Below are 24,377 nucleotides of genomic sequence, written 5' to 3'. Positions count from 1 at the left end.
ACATAAATCAAGTGGAATTTTCAACACTCAAAGGCAGACACATCCTTCTTTGTTCTCAGAACACATCAGTTCATCATCATGGTACTTGTATATGTTGATGATATCATTGTCACAGGCAACAACTCCACTGAGGTACAAAAGTTCATCTCAAAACTCAATCAAACTTTCTCTCTCAAAGACCTGGGAGATTTAAATTATTTCCTTGGCATTGAGGTTTACAGAGACAATACATGAATGTATTTAACTCAAGGGAAATACATTGCTGAATTACTCAGCAAATTCAACATGCTAAACTTGAAGCCTTGTCCAACTCCTATGGCAGTAGGAAAAACTCTCTCTATATTAGATGGAACTGAACTTGAAAATCCTACACACTACAGAAGTCTGATTGGTGCCTTGCAGTATCTTGTCCACACAAGACATGACATAGCTTTTGCTGTTAACAAGCTTAGTCAGTTTTTAAAATGTCCTACTACAACTCATTACAGTGCAACAAAGAGAATACTTAGATATCTGAAAGGAACTCAACACCATGGTATCCACATACAACACAGTGACAACTTGAGTCTAACTGGTTATTCAGATGCAGATTGGGCTTCATGTCCTGATGATAGAAAGTCTGTGGGCGGCTATTGTGTGTATTTTGGAGACACTTTAGTCTCATGGCAATCAAAGAAACAATCTGTGGTATCAAGGTCTAGCATCGAATCAGAGTATCGAGCCTTAGCAACAGTTACAACAGAGATAATTTGGTTAGAGTCACTGCTAAATGAATTGAAATTTCCTCTGTCATCAACATCTGTTGTTTGGTGTGACAACATGAGTGCAAATTCTTTGGCCTCAAATCCAGTCTATCATGCTAGAACAAAGCATATAGAACTAGATATTCATTTTGTGAGAGATAGAGTACTTCAGAAGAAGTTGGACATCAGATATATTCCCACAGCAGACCAGATTGCAGACTGCTTAACTAAAGGCCTCTCACATTCAAGATTTCAGCTTCTTGTTGACAAGCTTGGAGTGACACAATCACCCTCGCGCTTGAGGGATGGTGTTAAGAATCATTAGTCACTTAATACCCTGCTAATTACTCTGTTTATTTCCTGCATTATGTTTGCACGGTTCTGTTATTTCTAGTGTGGTCCAAAATGTATTGCTCCCATTTTTTCAGTTATGCTTTATTCTTCTCTTTGTGGTCCTAGCTCCTGTGCTAGTGACAAGTGTCCAATTCACATTGTAATGAGAACATTTTACTATAAAAGAAGCAACAGTACCTCAGCACAATTTGAGCTGAGTTTTTATCTTTCGTGTAAAAAGGTTTCAACCTTTTCTGTAATGCCTACAGGCTTTTCATTCACTAATTGTTTTCTTCATTACGACCTTTGTTTGTTTGGGAAGGAGACAAAACTTGAGAAGAATAAGTATCTTCTATATTTATTGGAGTCTATAATTTGCTATGAGAGACCAAGTAAGAATAAAGAATGACTTTCACGTTGCATACACTCCTAAAAAACAAAAACAAAAAGAAAAATGGTGATTCTTTACTTGAGTACAATATTGTAAGGAATACTAATATGTTGTTATATATAGAGAAATAATATATAGTTGCTCTTGCCTCGTCGACCACGTACGCAAATCCCACAAATATTATTATTGCCCAAAAAATAAGAAGAAAAAGAAAAAAGAGAAACCAAAATGGGTGATCTAGTTTCCGGTATAGCTGTAAATGTGTTGGATAAGCTGGGTTCCCTTGCTTATGAGAAGATTAGATTGGGATGGGGCATGAAAGATGACCTCAAGAAGCTTGAGCAAATCACGTCCATCCTCAAAGCTGTGCTCGTTGATGCCGAAAGTAAGCAGGAAAAGAATGAAGAGCTCAGAAACTGGCTCACTCAGCTTAAAGATGTCTTCCATGACGCGGTCGATGTGCTCGATGAATTTGAGTGTGAACTACTAAGGAGAAAAGTTGTCAAACAATATGCCTCTTTATGTACAAAGGTACGTATACCTGTCCCGTTGGTTCCTGCTCCGCACTGCAAAATTAATGACCTATGTTTGAGTTGTTTGAGTTAAATACTAGATTTCTCGCTCTAGGTGTATTTTTTTTTAAAAATTCATTTTAATATTAAAGGTTGCATGTCAGTTTTCGTCGCTAACCTTTAGCGGTCAACTTTCCCACTTTTTTTCCCGACGCCCTACAGCGATGTTGTTGTAGGGTGTCAGGAAATTAGAGAGACTGATCATTTCTTCGTTGATCACTACAGCGAAGACTATTTTCATTCATTTTAAAAAATATATATTATTTGGTGGAATTTGCCTACTTTCAGCAACGACTTCTGTGTTGTCGTAGTAGAGATCGTGATTTTCTTGTAGTTACATTTCCTTCTATTTTAATTTTTTTTTTACCAACTTTTTTAGCTCAATTAAATATATATATATATATAAAAATTCATCCACTAACTTTTTCACGTACCAATCTCTTTTTAGCACAATTTTTTTCCTTCTTGAAACTACTCTTTTTAAAAATAAAAAAAAAAACCAATAAATTCTCTTTCAAAATACTCCCTTGTAAAAACTATAAAAAAAATAGGCAAACCTTTTTATTTTTTTCTTTAAAAAATACATTTTTAAATAAACCAATTGTAACATCGCCCTATGCTACTATCTTTCAAATGATGACTACTTGGCAATTATTTAGAAAAGTACCATAATTATGAAAAAGGTTCAATGGGGCTTCAAAAAATTATGCAATATGGGCCTTGTTGGGCCCAAAATGTTCGGCCCGAAAACACTTGCCTCATTTATCAAATATTCAAAACGGAGCGTTTAGACAAAGGGATGTTCCAAAGGCAGAAGCTGTAGGTCAGAGGCAATCCGCGCCTCTGACCTCTGTGCGAGACATCTTAAAAGTTGGTATTTTTGGAGGGAAATTTAGTTATTCTCCTTCCTCATTTTCAGGGTCCACTTGAACCAACTAACTGTCTTATATATTTCATCTTATAAATATGAGATTTTGAGGAGGAAAAAGGGATCGAACTTTAAACTGACTTAAGCATCGGAGTGTCTTTCTTGCAGGAAATCCCGACGAGTCAAAGGCAGATTTCATCACTGGAGAAGAAGCAAGTTGCCAAACATTGTCGGGTCTTTACCTCCATATATAGAAAGGAAAATTTTTGCCCCAACAATTGGCGCCGTCTGTGGGAAATCGATAAACGTATCGGCCTTAGCCACGTCGTCGAACCAAGAAATCAAGATCCACTGCAATCCCAGAAGTTATGCCACCCAAAGGCAACGGAGTTTCGGGCCCAGTTGCACAAAGCGTCCCTCCGACGGACATGAGCGACCAGGTCGAAAGGATGTGTCGTTTGTTAGAGGCAAGCCAGCAGTGGTCCGACGAGGCAATCAAGACATTAACCGAAGCCCAAGCTAGGCTTGAAGCAGAGATTGTTGAGCTGCGCAGGTCCGCTGGCGCAACTCGCAACACCCAAGCCCACGAGAATCTTGATTCTAACAGATCTGACGTTCTAGTCGACCGTGTTAATCCCCCACCTCACAACACGAACCCGGGTAACGGGCAATCACAAGCCATCCCCCCATCCTCTGGGACCGACGGGCGACAAGCCCCAACCTCTGGCACGCAAGGGCGGGCTGAAGCAGAACCCGCTGGACCCGCTCAGCCAACAACCGACGTCCGGCCTCAACACACCGTACCTCAAGTCGCACACGATTCTCCCTCTGAAGGTCGCGTTCCCTCGATCTGTTTCTTGGACAGCTGGAAAGAAGACATGATGAGGGAAATGATGCAGAAGTTCTCAGATGGGCGATCCGCCTACGCCACTGACCATTTGGATCTTGTATCAAGAACCACTGAAAAATCGCCTTTCTCGGAATGGATTATGAATGAGCCAAAGCCACGGAACTTCATTATCCCTTCCCTGCCTACATTCAATGGAAAAGGAGACCCGCTAAACCACCTATTTCAATTTCAACAAAAGATGGCATTAGAAGCTAATAACGAAGCCATACAATGCAAAGTCTTTTCAACAACTTTCTCCGGGCCGGCTCTGTTATGGTTCCGACAATTAAAGGCCCGATCACTCAACAGTTTTAATGATCTCCGACGGTCCTTCTTACAGCAGTACAGCACGAACCGAGAGGCTCCCAGAACAATGGTCGATCTCTATCGAATTGAACAAGGAGAGAATGAACATCCAAAGGCATACTTACAGCGTTTCATTGACCTCGTGCATCAAATCCACGACGTTGACCCACTCACCGCAGCAAATCTCTTCGTCAAAAGATTGCAGGTGGGGTCACTCTTGCATGAGAATCTCACTATGACACCACCATACGACATGGCAGACGTGCAGACCCGAGCCGAGGGCGTCTTCAGGGTCCTAGAATTTCAAGAGCGCGCACAAAAGAAGACTGCACTCATTTCTGCTCCCCCAGCGAATAACCCTCCACCACCTGCCAGGGATGACAAGAGGAAGCGAAACCAAAAAGATCATACGAAGGAAGGAAAAAGGCCAAGACAGGATCGACAGCCATCGCGGTACCCATCCTTCGAATACACCGTCCCGCAAGAAGTCATTTATGAAGAAAATAAAGATAGGCCTATCTGGCGAGAGCCCTACAAAATTAACACTCCATCTGACAGAAGGGATAAAAGCAGATACTGTCTCTTCCACAAAGATCACGGTCATACGATCGCTGAATGCCACAATCTGAACAATCAGATCCAAGCCCTCATGAGGAGTGGGCGGCTTACCCAATACATCAAGGAGACAGGCGAACCAGGCGCCTCGCGGCAGAACACAGCTTCGGCCCCCGCTCCGCCGACGTCAGACCCCGTACACACTGCCTCTGACAGTACCCCGGAGCCTCTTAAACAAGTCCCTATGATCCACAGAATCGTAGAACCCACCGATAATCAAGAGCACGCGACTAAAATCCATAAGAGGATGGAAGAACGAGTGAAGCGGTATAAATCATTAGGCCACGTAGTCAATCTCGTCACTTCAGAAGAAAGAAGCTACACAGCCTCTGCTGTCACCTTCACTGACGAAGACCTGAAGGGCGTCCACCTGCCTCATGATGATCCACTCGTCATTTCCTTACAAGTTGACCACTGCCAGCTGGGCAGAGTTCTGATCGATGGGGGTAGTGGGGTCGACATCCTCTTCTGGGAAGCCTTCCAGAAAATGGGACTAGAGGAGGATCAGATCCGACCCTCCACCATGCCCATTCTGGGATTCAATAGCCACAGAGTCTATCCGAAGGGCGTCGTTCGATTAACTGTGGTAGCTGCAGAACGCGCCCTTCCAGTAGACTTCCTCATTATAGACTCCACCACGAGCTATAACGCCATCATGGGGAGAGGTTGGATCCACCGGATGCACGGGGTAGTATCCACTCTACATCAGGTGATGCGGTGTCAATCACTCAACGGCCGATACACTGTCGACATCAAAGGCTGCCAGAAGCAGGCCAAAAAGTGCTTCCTTACCTTAAAAGAAATAAATAGCTCTGCCTCCCATGAAGACTCTCCTGACAAATAGCAATTACAGCAGTACCTACCAGCGTGCCTAAAAGGAATCAATCTAGAAGAAGACCAAGAAAAACCCCAAGTTACACTAGATACCTTAGAACAAGTGGGTCTGGACGACGCTGACCCTACAAAAACAGTCCTGGTAAGTACCAAGCTCTCTGAAGATGAGAGGCAGACCCTCGTACGATTTCTCCAAACCAGAATGAGAACTTTTGCCTGGACACCACACGACATACCCGGAATAGACCCTTCTGTCATGAGCCACAGCTTGAATATCTCCAACTACTTCCCACCTGTTAAACAGAAGCAGAGGAGATTCGCTCCAGAGGTGAATCAAGTCATACAAGAGGAAGTCCAATGGCTCCTGAGCACGGGGGCAATCGAAGAATGTTTATACCCCAGTTGGCTTGCCAACCCCGTCGTGGTCCCAAAGAAGAATGGGAAAAAGAGAGTATGCATAGACTACACAAATCTAAACAAAGCCTGTCCCAAAGATAGCTACCCTCTACCAAAGATCGATCAGATGATAGACGCCACTGCAAGATATGAAAGGATGAGCTTCCTCGACGCCTACTCAGGCTACAATCAGATCCCCATGAAATCAGAGGATAGGATTCATACAGCATTCGTAACAGAAGATGGCTTATACTGCTACAAAGTTATGCCCTTCGGTCTAAAGAATGCAGGCGCGACATATCAGAGGTTGATGCACAAGCTATTTTCCTCATTACTCGGGAGAAATATGGAGGTTTATATTGATGATATGGTCATCAAGTCCAAACAAAGCTCTTCACATATAGACGACTTGACGGAATGTTTCGACATCCTTGATGCCTATAAAATGAAATTAAACCCCACGAAATGTGTCTTTGGGGTATCCTCCGGACAGTTCTTGGGATACATCGTCAGTCAGAGGGGCATCGAGGCGAGCCCAACTCAGATTGCGTCCCTCTCAGAAATTAAGGAACCCCGAACCATCCGAGACATACAGGCTCTGACCGGCAAAATAGTAGCATTAAGTCGATTCATATCACGAATGTCGGACCGCTGCCAACCCTTCTTACAGTGCATAAAGAAGTCTACGAACACCACCTGGGGACCAGAACATCAAAAAGCATTGGACGAGTTGAAGACTTATTTGAGCTCACCTCCTATATTGAGCTCTCCTATTGCTAATGAAGATTTATCCTTATATTTGTCTGTCTCGCGATTCGCTGTAAGTTCCGTTCTTTTTCGAGAAGAAGCCAATCGTCAGAGGCCAGTGTTCTACTGCAGCAAGATGTTGTTAGATGCTGAAACCCGATACAGTATGATGGAAAAATTGGCACTCGCACTCCTCACGGCCAAAAAGAAGTTACGACAATACTTCGAAAGCCACACGATCATCGTATATACGGACTATCCATTAAAGCAGGTACTGAGTAAGCCCGACCTTTCTGGAAGATTATCTAAATGGGCCATTGAGCTTGGGACATACGATATTCAGTTTTTTCCGCGAAAAGCTAAAAAGGGGCAGGTACTCGCTGACTTCCTGGTTGAAATTCAGTCATTCACTCCTGACGCCCTGCCATAATTACTAGAATCAGAAGATCAATGGCTGTGGACAATGTACACTAACGGAGCATCCAATTCCCAAGGATCTGGTATTGGCGTCGTATTAGAAGCTCCCTCAGGACTCAAAATTGAAGAAGCTATCCGTTTAGAGCAATCTGCAACGAATAATGAAGCAGAATATGAGGCACTAATCTATGGTTTAGAACTCGCACGAAAAATGGGAATCCAACGTCTGAACGTCAGAGGTGATTCGCAGCTTATGATAAAACAAGTGGCTAGAAATTTCGACACCAAAGCACCCCATCTGGTTAGCCTTCTACAGAAGGTAACTGACTTGCGATCGCATTTTCGCCAGTTTGAACTCATACTAGTACCCAGGGAGCAAAATCAGAAGGCCGACGCTCTTGCCAAATTAGCTTCTGCAGGAGGATGCACACGCCAGTCCTCCATATCCATAAGCCGATCAAGCAAAAATATGGAAGTCTATTCCACCTCGTCAGAACCTGAATGCTGGATAGATCCGATCATCAAATACTTGACCACCTCCGAGCTCCCACCTAATCCAAAAGATGCAAAACTTCTGCGACTTCGGGCACAACGCTATTCCATGATCCATGGAACGTTGTACCGAAAATCCTTCAATGGACCATACCTACGATGTTTGCGCCCATCAGAAGCTAAAAAATTGTTAGAAGAAATACATGAGGGGACATGTGGAAATCACACAGGGGGACGGAGCTTGGCACACAAGGCACTTACAGCAGGGTACTACTGGGCATACATGATGACAGAAGCGCGGGATTATGCCAAAAAATGCGACAAATGCCAACGATTTGCACCCACCATCCATCAACCTGCTCAAACCTTACACTCCATCGTTGCACCTTGGCCATTTGCAAAATGGGGTATGGATGTGGTAGATGAACTACCTAAGGCTGCTGGAGGACGACGGTATGCTCTTGTAGCCACTAACTATTTCACAAAATGGGTTGTGGCAGAGGCGTACGTCACGGTCAGCAAAACAGACACTATGTCATTCATCTGGAAGCATATTATATGTCAATTTGGAATACCCTGGGAGATAGTCGTTGACAACGGCACTCCGTTCCAAAATGCAAAGGTACAAGAACTATGCGACACGTACAAGATCAAGCTAAGCTTCGCCTCTGTTACTTACCCACAGGGCAATGGTCAAGCAGAGGCTTCCAACAAAGTCATCTTTGCCAACATTAAGAAAAATTTGGAAGACAAAAAAGGAGCATGGGTAGAAGAATTACCGAAAGTGTTATGGGCTTATAGAACAACAAAAAGATCCTCCACGGGGGAGTCTCCCTACGCCATGGTTTATGGAACAGAAGCTATCATCCCAACAGAAGTCGGTCTGCCTACACTTCGGACAGAGATTGCATCTGACCCAACAACGAACACCATTCAATTACTGCACAACCTAGACCTTCTAGAAGAAACACGTACAATGGCCCAAATGAGACTGGAAAATTATCAGAAGGCAGCAGAACGCTACTACAACAAAAGGGTCCACTTACGCACATTTCAAGAAGGAGATTGGGTTCTGCGTAAGGTCACTGGCAACAAAAAGAAGCTAGAGCCTAACTGGGAAGGGCCTTTCCAAATCATCAAAGTATTAGGCAGAGGGTCTTACACTCTAAAGAATGTACGTAGTGGGAAAATCGTACCCCGTACTTGGAATCCAATGTCTTTAAAGCAATACTATTGCTAATAGCTGTACTGTGCAATTCAAAAGTAATACAACAACTTTCCATTTTTTCACATGCTTTTAAATTTTTCTTATGTATTCAATTCCTTGACATTATTTTCAACCACATTACACCAAGTCCGACACGTGGTAATTCACTTTTTACTCAAGGGGGTTCCTCAATTACATCCTCACCTAACTTTGTAACGTTAATCACGTGTACTAAAAAATCACCTACCACAATGGCTATAAATAAACAATCATCTAATGCATGAAGTTGCCACCACATACAACGCATGACTTACATCTCAAAACACATGCCTTCGCTTCAATAAACAAAAAGCGATGATAAAAAAATAGCAAGGTTCGCACCCTGCACATTGGAACCAGACTGAATCTCAACAGTTCATGGCAACAAGGCCACTACACACAGCATATATACAAGATCCTACCGCTTCTGCGTGCACGCTTCACTGGATTTTGTACCGCATTCTAATCTGACTTGACTAAGCTCACGGGGAGCTACGGCCAGCCATTTCGCAGTCTAATCTGCCCTGACTATGCTGATCTGGCCGACCAACGGAGGTGCACTGCAAACCCTATCCTCTTACCCGCATAAGAGGAGCGCCTCCAGCCGTCTAATCTGCCCTGACTATCACAGCAGAACCACCTGCTGCCATGCTTTGGATTCCTCTCCAATATACACCAACTGGTTTGGCAATCCAAGGCCGGGAGGAACTTTTCCCGCAGTCGCACCCATATCCTGCACAATGAGTGCCTCTGGCAGGATGCACGGAAGCCCAAGCTCCCCCCACCACACTACACGGTATGAGTGCACTGGAAAGATACCCGCCCCACAATCTTGACCTTTTTGCATCTGCTTCGGTGCCCTGTTCTACGCTATGACCTCTGCACTCGGTCCGGATCATGTCAACCCCTCTGATCTAATGGGAAAGTTTCCATCCCTAGGGGCATGACCAGACCCGAACAAGACCACTACAACTACTACACATGCGTAAGGAGGTGCACCACCCAGCAATATTGCCCACATCGCGGGTGTAAGACACAGTTAGGGAACAGAGAGACGCCCAGCCTACGAGAAGCCAAATGTCTCGGTGTCGCACTGCAGAGACGAGGCAGCATAAAAGAAATTTATCTCTAAATAACCATGCCACAAGCCTCGCCAGTGATGACTCAGGAGACACCAGGTCAGTTAGCATGTATGATCAAGGCCGAAGAAATACTGGAAACCATAGGAACCGCTCCGACCTGCGGGAACATCTGAAGCAAAATCGGGGTAATGGTAATCCATCGAACCCAGACCTGAGAGATCGCCTAAATGGGCGCAAAGATCCCTTACGAAGACACAAGCCTGAATTGTGATCAATGATAGCCAATTTTAGGCGAGACCCCTCGCAGACCCGGTGCAAGAAAGAATTGATCAGCTGGAAAGGGCATTTAGGCTCTTGCAGAATGAGCGAGGTCGAAGTCGGGATGAGGATTCTGACGAGGAGCTCGAACCATTCGCTCCCCATATTTCCAACACTCCATTTCCTCAAGGGTTTCAGATTCCTCATGTCCCTCCTTTTGAAGGGAAATCCGACCCGTACAGTCATTTGAGTACATTTAACACCATAATGAGAGCAAGTAATGTGGGTTATGAGCTTAGATGCATGTTATTTCCAGCATCACTTACAGGACCAGCAAAAATTTGGTTCGAGAAATATAAGAGAAATTCAATCACTTCTTGGGACCAGCTATCGAAGGATTTCAAGAAACATTTAAGAGCCATGATCGGTGTAAGACCCAAAGCGTCAACCCTGACCAACGTTCGGCAACAGCTAGGCGAAATGTTGAAAAGCTACCTTACGAGGTTTAACCTGGAGGTTGCCCGAGCTTGGGATGTGGACGACAGTGGTCATCTAATGGCCGTCCAAGCTAGGATAATGCCGGGAAGTCCCCTCTGGGATGATATGCAGAGAAAGCCTGTGAGGTCCTTGACCGAGTTTAATAGACGAGCTCAGAAGTTTGTCAATGTAGAAGAGGCGAGGTCAACACTGAATATGACCTCTCAGCCCGTAACTACAACGATAAACGTAAACTCTGCCTCGGCCTTGGAAGACCCATCATCCTCAAAACCCCCTGCAGAAAACCCTTCCAAAAGGAAGAAGAATGAAGGGAGTAACCCCGAGGCAGAAGGGGGAAAGAAGAAGAAAAGGGAAAGGTATTTCTCCGTGTACAAAGTGTACACTGAGCTCAACGAGTCTCGGGAGAATATATACCTGGCTAATGAAAACCAGGTCACTTTCAGACGTCCAGACCCCATGAGAAATCAGAAGTCCAAAAGGGACTCCAGCAAGTACTGTCGATTTCATAGAGACACTGGGCACACTACTGACGAATGCAGGCAGTTGAAGGACGAGATCGAAGGACTGATCTCGAGAGGATATTTATGACAATATGTCAGAAACCATAATAATAATCAGACTTCTACTAGCCAGAGGGCAGTTGTGCCACAGCCTGCTCAAAACAATAATTCCCGAGCTAGAGAAGAGGATAGACCCCCTCTGATTGATGGAGAAGATGTGATAACCATCTCGAGTAGGCCTCATCTCACAGGGGCGAGCAAGAATGCCCAAAAGCGATATGTGAACGAGCTAAAAACTGGGGACGGGTCCCCCTATGAACCCGAACCTAGAGCTCCAAAGTGCCAAAAGGTTGAATCTCAGCCGATAACCTTTACTGAGGATGATGCGTCCCATGTTCAGTTTCCCCACAATGACCCATTGGTCATCACTCTACAGCTCGTGAATAAGAGATTCCACCGAGTTCTCATTGATAATGGGAGCTCAGTGAACATTCTCTATAGGGCCACCTTAGAAAAGATGGGACTCGTGCTTCGAGACCTAAAAGCTTGTGCAACGACCTTGTACGATTTTTCAGGAGAAGAGATTGCCTGTATGGGGTCCATTGAACTCCTTGTAACCTTGGGAAACTATCCAGTCTCAACAAGCAAGATAATGGAGTTTGTAGTAGTGGACTTACCATCGGCCTACAACGTGCTGCTCGGGAGACCCGCCCTAGTAGGGCTGGGGGCAGTCTCGTCTGTAAGGCATTTGGCCGTCAAGTTCCCGACTTCTAGTGGCATCGGGACGTTGAAGGGAGAGCAGTTAGCCGGGAGGGAATGCTATAGCATTTCAATAAGGGGAAAGAAGCAGGCAAGCGCACAAACGCTTGTCATTATCCAGAATAAAGACGGGACAATCTTGGAAATAGATGAAGAAATCAACCCAAGAGTGGAGGAAAAAACTGATCTCGAACCATTGGAAGAGCTCGAAGAAGTCAGGCTCGAAGAATTAGACCCCCCCGAAAACAGTAAAGGTCGGGAAAAACCTCCAGAAAGAAACTAAATAGCAATTAATTTGCTTTTTGAAGAAAAACCAGGATGTCTTCGCGTGGTCACATTCGGACATGGTGGGAATAAGTCCAAATATAGTGAGCCACGCGCTAAATATCGATAAAAGCTTCCCGCCGAAGCAGCAAAAGCTAAGACAACTGGATGACGATAGGAAAAAGGCCCTGAAAGAGGAAGTCAACAGGTTAAAGGCAAACCGATTCATTAGGGATACCTTTTACCCCGATTGGGTAGCCAATCCGGTACTGGTCCCAAAGCCTAATGGGACGTGGCAAACCTGCATTGACTACTCGGACCTCAACAAGGTCTATCCTAAGGATTGCTTTCCTTTACCACGGATTGACCAGCTCGTGGACGCCACGGCATGACATGGACTAATGTCATTTATGGATGCCTATTCTGGATATAACCAGATTTCCATGCATGCTCTTGACCAGGAACATACGAGCTTCATAACAGATAAAGGGTTGTATTGTTATAACGTCATGCCATTCGAGCTCAAAAATGCTGGGACCACATACCAGCGGCTCGTGAACATGATGTTCTCCGAGCAAATAGGGAACAACATGGAAGTTTATGTTGATGATATGTTAGTCAAATCTCAACTTAACAATAACCATGTTGATGAACTCAAAGAATGCTTCGCCGTGCTCCGAAAATATAACATGAAACTTAACCCTCAGAAGTGCTCTTTCGGAGTATCTTCAGGAAAATTCTTGGGTTTCATTGTAAATGCTCGAGGAATAGAGACTAATTTGGATAAGATCCAGGCCTTGATCGATATGCCTTCACCTCGAAAACACAAAGACGTCCAGAGTTTGACAGGCAGGATGGCGGCACTAAGTAGGTTTATATCAAAATCTGCAGACCGTTGTTTTCCATTTTTCAACTTGTTGATGGGAGGTAAGAAGTTTGAATGGATAGAGGAATGCAAGTTGGCTTTTCAGGAACTCAAGAAACACCTCGCAGAGCCCCCTATACTGTCAAAACCTATTACGGGAGAAGTTCTGTACTTATATCTTGCTACAACCGAGCACGCCATAAGTGCAGTACTCGTACGAAAAGAAGAAAAGGTGCAAAGGCCCGTGTATTACATCAGTAAAAGGTTACTGGGGGCAGAGATATCCCTTGATGGAGAAGCTAGCTCTCAGCTTAATTCACTCATCTCGAAAACTTCGACCCTACTTTCAAGCGCACCCCATCCATGTACTAACTGATCAACCACTAAGACAAGTCTTGTCTAAGCCGAAAGCTTCAGGTCGACTTCTTAAATGGGCAGTTGAACTCGGGCAATTCAAGATCACCTATCATCCAAGGATGACCATTAGGGCGCAAGCCTTAGCGGGCTTCATAGTGGAATGTACTGGCATGACCAACAATGAAGTTATAACCCCGGCCCACGAGCTGTGGAAACTTTACGTTGATGGATCATCTAATGAAAATGGATCAGGGGCAGGAGTAATTTTGATCACTCCAGCAGGAAGCAGATTTCACTCTACCTTGAGATTTGACTTCGACGCGTCAAATAACGAGGCCGAGTACGAGGCTTTACTGGCGGGACTTTGCATAGCCAAAGAGCTCAAAGCTAAAGCAATACATTGCTACACTGACTCCTAGCTAGTGGTTAACCAAATTTTGGGAGAATACCAGGCTCGTGCTACAAGAATGGCAGCATACTTGGAAAAGGCAAAATCAGCATTGGAACACTTCAAGTTCTATGCGATAGAACAGGTCCCCCGAGAACAAAACTTGAATGCGGATGCCTTAGCCTGGCTCGCTACCTCTACCGAGAATGACGAACTGAATGTCGTACCAATTGAGCATCTCTCGGCACCTAGTATTGACGAGCCAAAGCATGAGGACGTGTGTATGATCGACTCCGAGCCTACCTAGATGACTCCGATAGTTGAATATCTCGAGACCGGCATCCTTCCGAAAGAATGGACCAAGGCTCGAAAGTTGATGTATCAAATCCCTCGTTATACCATTATAGATGGAAGGCTGTATAGAAGAGGATATTCCATGCCATTACTTCGGTGTGTGACTCCAACCGAAGCTAAGAAAATCATAGAAGAAATTCATGAAGGGTTTTGTGGAGACCATACTGGGGGGCATAGCCTTTCCAAGAAAATCATACGCCAAGGTTACTTCTGGCCTACCATCAAATCAGACTCGTTTAATTACGTAAAAAAGTGTGATAAGTGCCAGCGATTCGCCATAATTCCTCGAGCTCCACCATCCGAGCTGACTATGATGACCTCCCCATGGCCATTTGCGGTATGGGGAATAGACCTCATAGGCTCTCTTCCGAATGGCAAGGGCGGAGTAAAGTACGCGGTAGTCGCCGTAGATTACTTCACAAAATGGACAGAAGTTGAACCTTTGGTGACTATAACCTCCAAAAAAGTCCTCGACTTTGTGGTAAAAAATATCATATGTCAATATGGGATGCCGAGGAAAATTGTGTCCGATAACGGAACCCAGTTCGACAGCGATCTGTTTACCAACTTTTGTGAAAAAAAAGGAATAATAAAGAGTTTTTCATCAGTGGCCCATCCTCAGGCAAATGGCCAGGTCGAAGCTGTGAACAAGACTCTAAAAAGTTTGCTGAAGAAAAAGTTGGAAGAAGCAAAAGGAAGATGGCCCGAAGAATTGCCCCGAGTCCTATGGGGATATAGGACTACAGCCCGTACATCAATAGGACATACTCCGTTCTCTTTGGCATACGGTTGCGAGGCTATGTTGCCAGTTGAGGTCGAAATTCCCACAATTCGAGCCCTCGCTTACGATCAAGCCTCGAACCACTCTCAGCTTGAAGAAACTCTTGACCTGATCGAAGAAAGAAGAAACGAAGCTCAACTAAAAAATGTTGCATACCAACAGCGAGCTACCTGGTACTTCAACAAAAGAGTTCGGGATCGAAAATTCGGCATGGGAGATTTGGTGCTAAGGCGTGTATTCTTGATGACGCGGGATCCGGCAGCTGGCATGCTCGGGCCAAATTGGGAAGGACCCTACCAGATAGAGTCAGCCATCCGACCTGGCATTTACAAGTTGGCGAGATTGGATGGAAGTCTAGTACCGCGAGCATGGAATGGCGAACACCTATGACCTTACTATCAATAGTATAGGAAGGATGTTGCCTATAACCATGCTTGTTTATCTGTACTATTTTTCGATTTTTGGATTTTGTCAAATAAAGGTTGATTTCGTTTAATATGCTGTATTTTTTGCAATCTCTCTTAATTAATAACCTATGGTCACACTCATAGGATATTAAGGGGGCATTAGTGGTACATATACCATCATCTTGAAAAATAAAATAGCATATACGAAACGCATACAAGTATTTGGAAATAACCAAATGCGCGAGCTAAGATAGTTTGGATATAACCAAACTATCAAACAAAAATAAAATAAAAACATACAAGTGTTTGGACGTAACCAAATACGCAAGCTAAGACAGTCTGGATATAACCAAACTGTCAAAAGTACACAAGTATTTGGAAATAACCAAATGCGCGAAATGAGATAAGGTTGGATATAACCAAGCTGGAAAAAAGATAAAATGTTTGGATGTAACCAAATATGCAAACTAGATTAAATAAGTATATGGATTACAAACTGTAAATGTGGGGATTCTTCCCTTGTGAATCCCATTTACAAGGGAACCTCTATACTATGAGGCATCCCAAATGTTATTTATTGCATGCACAAGGGGACAAGGATGTCACACGGTGTCGAAGGAATTGGGCTAAGAGAGCCACCCTCGCTACACGAGGGCCCTTGGCCACTTACCCATCCGAATGCCACCCTCACTATGCGAGAGTCCACGATTGGAGTCCCAGGCGCGCCGCTCAGCCTTGGCTATGTGCGGGTCCTCAGCTGGCCATCCGCATCACGAGCCTCGCCTACGCACGGGAGAAGAAGGCTAGCGTCGCTACACGAGACACCCTCGCAGCCTCGTTGTAACGCCCGCATCCCGAGCCTCGCTGCGCCTACACTCGGGGGGAAGAGGGGCAGGCTCGCTGTGGGAGACACCTTCACTAAGCGAGGATGTGGCCTCGTCACCCCATTCGCATCACGAGCCTCGTCTACACTCAAGGGAAGAGGGGCAGCCTCGCTGTGCGAGACACCCTCGCTAAGCGAGGATGTGGCCTCGTTGCCCCATATGCATCACGAGCCTCGCCTATGCCTGAGAGAAGAGGGCCAACTCCACCATGCGAGACACCCTCGCCAAGCGAGGGTGTGGCCCCGTTGCATTGCCCATGTTTTCAGCCTCGACTCCAAATGTCTTGGTTTCTCATGACACGTAAAGGTCGAAGCCTCCTTGACATAGGCACGAAGAACACTTGGAGACACTTAATGGGTGTGCCAAACGAACTTAAGGCATTAAGTAGGAATTGATGAGGACGGCCGGGTACAGGACACGTGTACTGACAAGGGATGTACGGTTGTGAAGAGAACAGAGGCACGACCCTGTCATCTGTATCTGAGGAGTGGTGGCAGTACGAACCTGTATGAAGAGTAATGGCACCACTTGAACACCCCCGACCATACGCCAGAGCCGACAGTACTATGTCCTAGCCCACGATTCTGGCATTGTCAGGGTAGACACCACTACGCCCTGAGCCACTACACTATCAGAGTACCCGCGTACGTCCCTGTCTTCTGGGACTTGTTTGTATCAGAGGCCAATAGAGCCCACCTATAAATAGGCTTCAACCCCTCAGGTTGAAGGGTTGGAAAAACTTATTGTAAGAGAACCATTTAAGAGATATATGATTTCTGAGAGCTCTGGTTTTCCTATGAATTCAAGTTCTTTTCTATTTGATTCAAAGCTAACCTGAGTATAGAAGTTTTAGTTTTCTAACCTTTAATCGTTGACGAGTTCTCACCATCAACACAAACCTAACACGACCTTAATAGGTTTGGAACAAACCAACTAAAACTAATTGGCAGTAAGTTGGAGCATAACCCACTTCGTGTTAAGCCGAGATCGGGGCTGGAGTATCTTGCAAAACAATAGTTCCGAACTCATAACCTCGGAGAACTAACCAAGGACGAGAAAAAGTAACTAAAAAGTAAGATATAACTAAATCGTTTGCATTACACACCATACAAGTACTTTCAGATGCATGGTTAAAGTAATATCCGACCTTGATAAATAACAAGATTGGAAGCGGATAATTCGAGCAAACTGTGCATGAATGCATTGAACCTTGAGCTTAAATCCAAACTATGTTTGTGTGATTAAACAGGCATATGTGACTCTTTAATATAAAATGTGCAAAATATTTCAACCCGAGAAATGTAAAGCATATATATTAAAAGGAAGTCAAAAAGAAAGAAAAATTGTACCAGCCCTATGGGCATAAATTAAAAGAAAACAATTACAAAAAATAAAGGGACGCAGCCCCGAGGTATCATTTAAAGAGAAGGAGCAATCTCCTTGGCCTTCTCAGCATCCTCCTTGGCCTTCTCAGCATCAGCATCCTCCCCAGCTCCCTCTGCGTCATCCTAAGTAGCCTCCTCCTCATTAAGCCGAGCCTGCCATTTGGCCACGAGTTTCGCTTCAAGATGGCCTAAGAAGCTGGTATCGAGGTCGACATTGTTGGCCCAGATTCTGTACATGTCCAGGTCGACCGCCCGATCATTTTTCTCCTTAAACTCTTCAAGAAGACGAGCCTTTTCACCCTCAATGATCTCAAAAGTGGCGGCCTTATCTTCTTCGAGCTTGGCATTGACCCCCTTTAGCCGAAAATTCTCCTTCTCAAGCTCTATGAGCCTGGCGTTCTGCTTCTCAAGCTCGGATATATTGGCCTTAAGCTCTGCAGCTCCTGCCTCAACCTTTGCCTATGTTGCCTTGAGCTCATCACTCAGTTTGAGCTGAAGATCCTTCACCTCCTGAGCAAGAGTCATGCTCGAGTGGACTTTGTTGTTCAGCCTATAATTAAGCTGAGCATCGACAGCAAGAGCCTGACATACAAAAAACACACAAAATTAGTATATGGACTAAGTATAAAAAATGCAACTAACTGGTGGGGAAAAAAAGATTACCGCAACATGGAGCTCAACTCTCTTCTCGTAAAGAGTGTTACAGTCTTTAGCATTGTTCAGAAACTTCTAGTGGGGAGCGTCAAAGCTCCCGAAGCTTTGGCTCACCCGAGACAGGATGTCCGAGCCTAGTGTTGCCCAGTGGGATCCAGCAGCATTGTCGATCACATACTCGTCAACATGAGTAGAGATCAAGAGCAGTGGTGTCTTCGAGGATGAGGGTTTCTTCGGAGGCAGGCCAGCTGGGGGATTAACTTGGGATGCAAAAGGAGCCGAGGGTAGGCTCGACGAGGAAGTCCCGACCTAGGCAGATGGACTTAGAGATGAGCTCGGAACTACTGGAGCCGGGGGAGGTGGGGTTTTCTCAGTCCTCTTAAGGACCTTGGAAGGCCGGTCGGTCTTTCGTGACCCCTTGGGATACTTACTCCTCTTGGCTCCGCCACTCTCAAGGATGTTGTCGAGATCGGAGTCCGTCCCGCCTACATAGTTACACCACAATATGAGTTATCAAAAAATAAAGTAACTCAGCATAATGCAAACATACATGGGATAAAAAGACAAGTGGAGAGAAACCTAACTAGAACTCTCCCCCAAGCTTGAGCTCGGCGACCATGAAATTCCCCCATCTTTAGAAGAGGCGGGGGGAGTACCTTCCTTATAGGTGGACGTCAACCTTGAAAGGTCCCTATAGTCGTTGGTCCCGTATTGGATGGATATTCTGTTCCATACCTCGTCAGGCTATACATGGTGTCATATTTCCCGAGCTAGCTATCGAACCTATGAACCTGTTCATCTACCCAAGACCATACATAAAAATGGGTCCTATCATCCTCACACAATACTAACCTATCGGGTTTATGCTTTAGCAGGGAGGGGGACCACATATTCGAGCTTAGGATGACTGTACCTTGCTCATCCGAGCCCGAGCTTGAGGCCTCGTCGTTGGCCTCGTTCCCCGATTGTGGACTCCTTTGACGAATTGGAGGCGGAGGCCTCGCCTCTCTCCTTGGGGGGAGGTTGCCCATTGGCAGAGGCACGAGCTCCCACCGGTCGTATTTTTTATTGGACCAGTCCGATGTAGACTGATCCTCTCTTAAGAGCCCACAAGCCCAAAGCTTATCTTCATGCAGGAGGTATGAAAGGGATCTCCTGCCGTAAGGGAGTTGGAGCAGAGTCTCTCTGTGCTCCTTCATCTCATCAGTGGGAGTAGGGCAATGGTAGTTGGCTGGAAAGATAAGCACATTTTAGCTAGGCACGAGCCTAAAGCAAAGTTCAAGCACAAAAAGAAGGAAGTTGAGATACTTACGAATCCTTCTGAACGAGTAGTATCGAGATGGGGCTAGGCCATCTGTCCAGAGGAAGGCCTTCTTGAAGTCAGGGGGGTGATTGGGAAGATCCTCAAACACCTTCTTTTCCTTCAGATAGCTCGAAAGATAGTAGAAGCCATCCCTTCCCCGAGCTCGGGAGGGATTTCTTTTCAAACAAAAGAGATACAGGATCTCCTTTGGCGATGGCCCTTCCCACTTTAGCTCTTGGTATAGCGACCTCAGGGCAAATTGAACCCTGTAAGAGTTGGTGTTGAGATGGAAAGGGCCCAGCCCAACAAAATCGGTGAAGTCCTTGAAAAAAGACTTCAAGGGCAGTACCGCCCTTGCCTTCATGTGCTCCTGGCTCCAAGCTACGTATCTCAGCTTGCTGTCAGGATTTCCATCTCCTGGAGCGCGATAGCTTCGCTCGTGGGAGGTCAGGGCTCGACACCTTAGCAAGCCTAATAGTCCTATACCATGAAAGGCCAGGATGTCGGTTATCTGGCCTAGTGACGTAACTGAGCTTCAATAATGCCCGGCCTCGAAAAATTCCCTCCTCGGCTGCAAGGTAGACGGTTCCCCCATCAGTGAAAACTGAAGATCACCTGGCCTAAAATCAATCGTCACTTTAAGCAAAGGGTCGAGTGGAATCGGCCTAGGCTCGTTGTCCGGATCTGGATGCAAGGCGACCCTTAGTCTTTTCCTTTTCCCTTCTTCGACCTCGTCTATCTAACGTCGGAAGTGATCTCAGGTGTCTTCTTGCTCATGCCTCAGTTTGTGTTCCCAAAGTAAACATTGATTCCGAGTGAAAGGAGATTCCAGGCTCGGAGTTACTGGCGAATAGGGAATTGCGAACTTTGACCCCCACCATATTCCCGAATTCTGCGGCATCTAACAAGAAAGTAAAAGGGTGAGGGCCAAGCAAGCAAGAAGTACAGAGATAAATAACACCTAAGCTCGAATGATCGAGGCTACAAGGCAAGCTCGATCCAAAGGAGACGAGACCAGACCCAGAGTGTGTGTTCCACCAAAGGATAGGAAGGTGGATTTGCCATGGGAAATCCCGAAATATTAGGAAATAAAGGTGGCGGTTATTGAAAAGGTGATATTTTTGGGAATCATGCATTCCTTAAAGGCAAACCCTAATTTTGTACCTGATATCTTTGTGTGCAAGATACAGTTTCTAAAATTTTAAAGCCCAAAAAGGGAACCATTTTTGGACCCCTTTTTCGCAGAAACTAGGTTTGAACCTAATGTCCACCAGTTGAAGCACCCTAATCCTAGTGCATTAAACTAGTGAGTGGACAAATGGGATGGGAGTAAATCCTAATGCCAACGGTGTAACAGAAGTATAAGCATGCATAAAAAAAAAATATGTGTGTATATATACATAACATAAAGAAGCCATGAAAAGATACTTACACAGTGTGATCGGCGGAAATAGAGAAATTGACGATTGTATGAGCGGTTGCAAGTGCGATCTCACTGAGTCAAAAATTCCAACGTGGATTTGTCTTCGTGGTTTGGAGAACATGCAAGAAGTGGGCAATGAGTTTTCTGGTTTTCTTTTCTTTCCTTTTTTCTCTCTGATGGACGTGAAAAGAAAAGAGGAAGAAGACGACTGGGGGCTTATTTATAACCCCGTGGGAAATACAAAGGGTTGGATTGATCTGGGCCATTGGCCAGATGCCGTATCAGATCAAGTGGCTAGGAACCCGTGAGGTGATAGTACCTAAAAGGATGGCAGGCGGATAGACGTGGGCAGGTTTCCAAGGTACTCAAGTACATTGAGTGAGCAATACACAACTGACGTGTGTCCATACTCGAGTATGTGTGACGGAACGGTTCCCGAAGAAAGTAGTTCAAAATTTTCTTTCTCATAGGATTCGAACTAATACTTTTGAGGGGGCAAAATGTTACACCCAGATTTCGAGACCTGAGGTTGTGACCTCGAAAGCTGGATTCGTCAGGTGTGAGCTCGTAATACCTAAAGTGCATGTTCGTGGTCTAGGTGCCAAACCTCGAAGCAAGGTGGCAACCTCGAAGATATGTAACCTCGGAGTTCTTTCTAAGCTCAGAAGACACAACATCGGAGTACATTCGTTGTCAGGTGTCTTCGAATTGAGTAGCCCGAGCTTGGCACGGGTATGAGCTCGAAATATAACAGCCTCGGTGGTATTTACTCACTCCAAGCTGGTCTTGGGGAAAGTTATACAGCTCGTAATTTACTTGGAGACCTGGACTGACATGATGCTGATTGCTGACCTCGAACGGCTTAGTGAGTCATCTGATGAGACGCAGTCCATGCATTCAAAAGATATTTACATTAAAAGGATATTAACTAGTCTGTTATATGTCTTCTGGTCTTCAAGGACGTTTCCTTGTATATAGGAGTTACAGAATTTAATGTCATTATTCCCATTAATAAAGAGGAGTATCTTCCCGAAATATGTGGGAACGAACTCTGAAAAACCTCTATAAATAGAGAGGTCATGAACACTTGAAGGGGACTGAATTTTTGTGATCTTGAGAGAATTTCTGGATAATTCATCCCTGAAGGATTTCCAGAAAACTCCAAAGTCCTAATAAAAAAGACGCATGGACTAGGCAGAGTTAACTGCTGAACCACGTAAAAAACCCTCAATGTTATACTATATTACTTGTCTTTGCCATAGTTTTTATTGTTTACGTGCTCTACATTTTAAGTTGATGAAAAACGGCGTCAACAGATCTGAAATGATTCCATTTCAAAGTTGTGTGGAGCAGTGCGGTTTGGTAGATGTGAAGTTTTCAGGGAATTTCTTTACTTGGAATAACAAGCAAGAAGGTCGAGCCCGAGTCTATGCAAAGCTTGACAAAGTAATGGCAAATGAACAATGGCTGGAGAAGTTTCCTAATGTTGAGGCTAATTTGTTTCCAGAAGGGGATTTTGATCATAGCCCATGTTTGGTGACTTTCTCTTCAGAGTTGGAGACCCAAAAACCATTCAGATATTTCAATTTCTGGAGTAGTTATACAGATTTTTTTGAGAAGGTGTCAATGAGTTGGAATGAGGATGTTACAGGGACTCCTATGTACTGTTTAATTAGCAAGTTAAAAAGCCTTAGGGGAGTTTTAGCTAAGATTAATAAAGAAGGAAAGGGAGATGTGTTTGTTCAGGATGCTGAGAAATATCACAAGATGATGGAGATTCAGGAAAGAATTAAAGAAGCTCCTGGAAATACTCAATTGATGAATAAGGAAATCAGTTGTAGAATTGAGTACCAACAAGCTCATCAGAATATGATTCAGTTTTTGAAACAGAAGGCGAAAATGGAATGGTTAAAACATGGAGATGAAAATACGAAAGTTCTTCATAGTTGTATCAGAAGTAGGAGGATTCAGAATTCTCTCCATTCTATATGGGATATGAAGGGCAAGTGGTTTGATACTCAATAAAGCGTGACTCAGACTTTCCAAGATTATTATGCTGATTTGTTGGGTTCTGTTTCAGCTGGGAGGAAATCAGTTTTAGATAAGGTGGTGCAGTCAGGGAAGTTAGTTACTGCGCAACAGGCAGCGTTTTTACTGCAGGCTTACACCAAGGATGAAGTAAAAACTGCTCTCTTTTCCATTCCTAATGAGAACGCACCAGGGCCTGATGGGTACAGTAGTGCCTTTTTTAAGCACACTTAGGATATAACAGGCCAGGATGTTGTTAAAGTTGTGCTTTCTTTTCTTCATTCGGGTAAGCTTCTTAAGGAACTCAATACAACTAACTTAACACTTATTCCTAAATCTAGATGCCCAAAGAAGTTCAGTGATTATAGACCAATTGCCTGCTGTAATGTGGTTTATAAAATTGCTACCAAACTTATCTGTTCAAGACTTAGAGAGATATTACCTTCAATTATCTCTGAAAATCAGAGTGGGTTTGGTCAAGGCAGAAACATAGCCCATAATATCATGATATGCCAAGATTTGGTGAGGGGTTATGGAAGGAAAAGTACTAGCTTGTCTTGTATGATTAAAATTGATCTTCAGAAAGCTTATGACACCTTGGATTGGAATTTTTTGCAAGAAATGATGATGGCTCTTAATTTTCCTTCACAGTTTATCAAGTTGGTGATGGTTTTTGTTACTACTCCCAGATTTTCCTTCATGATTAATGGGGCTCAAATAGGCTGTTTGAAATCTCGGAGAGGTTTAAGGCAATGGGATCCTTTGTCTCCTTTGTTGTTTGTTATTGGCATGGAGTATCTGTCAAGGATAATGGTTTCAGTTGGGCAAAATAAGGATTTCAAATATCATCCAAGGTGTGAATATCTGAAACTCAATCATCTTTGTTTTGCGGATGAGTTTCTTCTGTTTAGTAAAGGAATTTTTAAAGCTATTTATGTTTTACTTAGAGGTTTCCAGTTGTTTACTGATAGTTCTGGTTTGCAAGCTAACAAAACGAAGTCAGCCATTTTTGGTGTTGGGTTGCAAGAAGGGGACTGGAATAGAATTACTGATATGACGGGGTTTTTTTGAAGCAATCTTCCTTTTAAATATTTAGGAATGACCATTAGCAATACTAGGATATCTCAAGCTAATTGTGAATGTTTGGTTGAGAGAATGGTTAAAAGGATTAGGAGCTGGAGTTCGAGGAATCTGTCCTTTGCAGGGAGATGTATTCTTATTAATTATGTCCTCCATTCTATCAACATTTACTGGTCCCAATTGATTATTCTGCCCTGAGTGGTGATTACAAGAATCAACCAAATTTGTAGAGCTTTTCTATGGAAAGGTACAGAGTAT

General features: G+C 44.4%; 2 protein-coding genes across 2 annotated transcripts; both read left to right on the top strand.

Moving 5' to 3' along the window:
• Positions 1-3,335: 3,335 nt before the first annotated feature.
• On the top strand, positions 3,336-5,561 carry LOC133833084 (uncharacterized). The gene has a single exon (XM_062263341.1). The coding sequence runs from the start codon at positions 3,336-3,338 to the stop codon at positions 5,559-5,561; it is 2,226 nt and encodes a 741-aa protein (XP_062119325.1).
• Positions 5,562-22,307: 16,746 nt separating this feature from the next.
• LOC133833082 (uncharacterized) lies at positions 22,308-24,110 on the top strand. Its single transcript, XM_062263340.1, has 3 exons — positions 22,308-23,013; positions 23,092-23,242; positions 23,381-24,110. The coding sequence occupies exons 1-3, from the start codon at positions 22,308-22,310 to the stop codon at positions 24,108-24,110; spliced, it is 1,587 nt and encodes a 528-aa protein (XP_062119324.1).
• The last annotated feature ends 267 nt before the right edge of the window (positions 24,111-24,377 follow it).

Source organism: Humulus lupulus, chromosome 4, assembly GCF_963169125.1.
Source record: "Humulus lupulus chromosome 4, drHumLupu1.1, whole genome shotgun sequence".
NCBI classification, from domain to species: domain Eukaryota; kingdom Viridiplantae; phylum Streptophyta; class Magnoliopsida; order Rosales; family Cannabaceae; genus Humulus; species Humulus lupulus.
The sequence above is the reverse complement of the archived record's forward strand: the minus strand, read 5'-3'. Positions and strand labels throughout refer to the sequence as shown.

Excerpts from the sequence above, each read along its gene's own strand:
- LOC133833084 (XM_062263341.1), top strand. The coding sequence starts at position 3,336 with ATGAGCGACCAGGTCGAAAGGATGTGTCGTTTGTTAGAGGCAAGCCAG.
- LOC133833082 (XM_062263340.1), top strand. The coding sequence starts at position 22,308 with ATGAAAAACGGCGTCAACAGATCTGAAATGATTCCATTTCAAAGTTGT. Across the intron at positions 23,014-23,091 it reads TTCTATATGGGATATGAAGG|CTGGGAGGAAATCAGTTTTA; the intron begins GCAAGTGGTTTG and ends GTTCTGTTTCAG. Across the intron at positions 23,243-23,380 it reads AACGCACCAGGGCCTGATGG|ATGCCCAAAGAAGTTCAGTG; the intron begins GTACAGTAGTGC and ends TCCTAAATCTAG.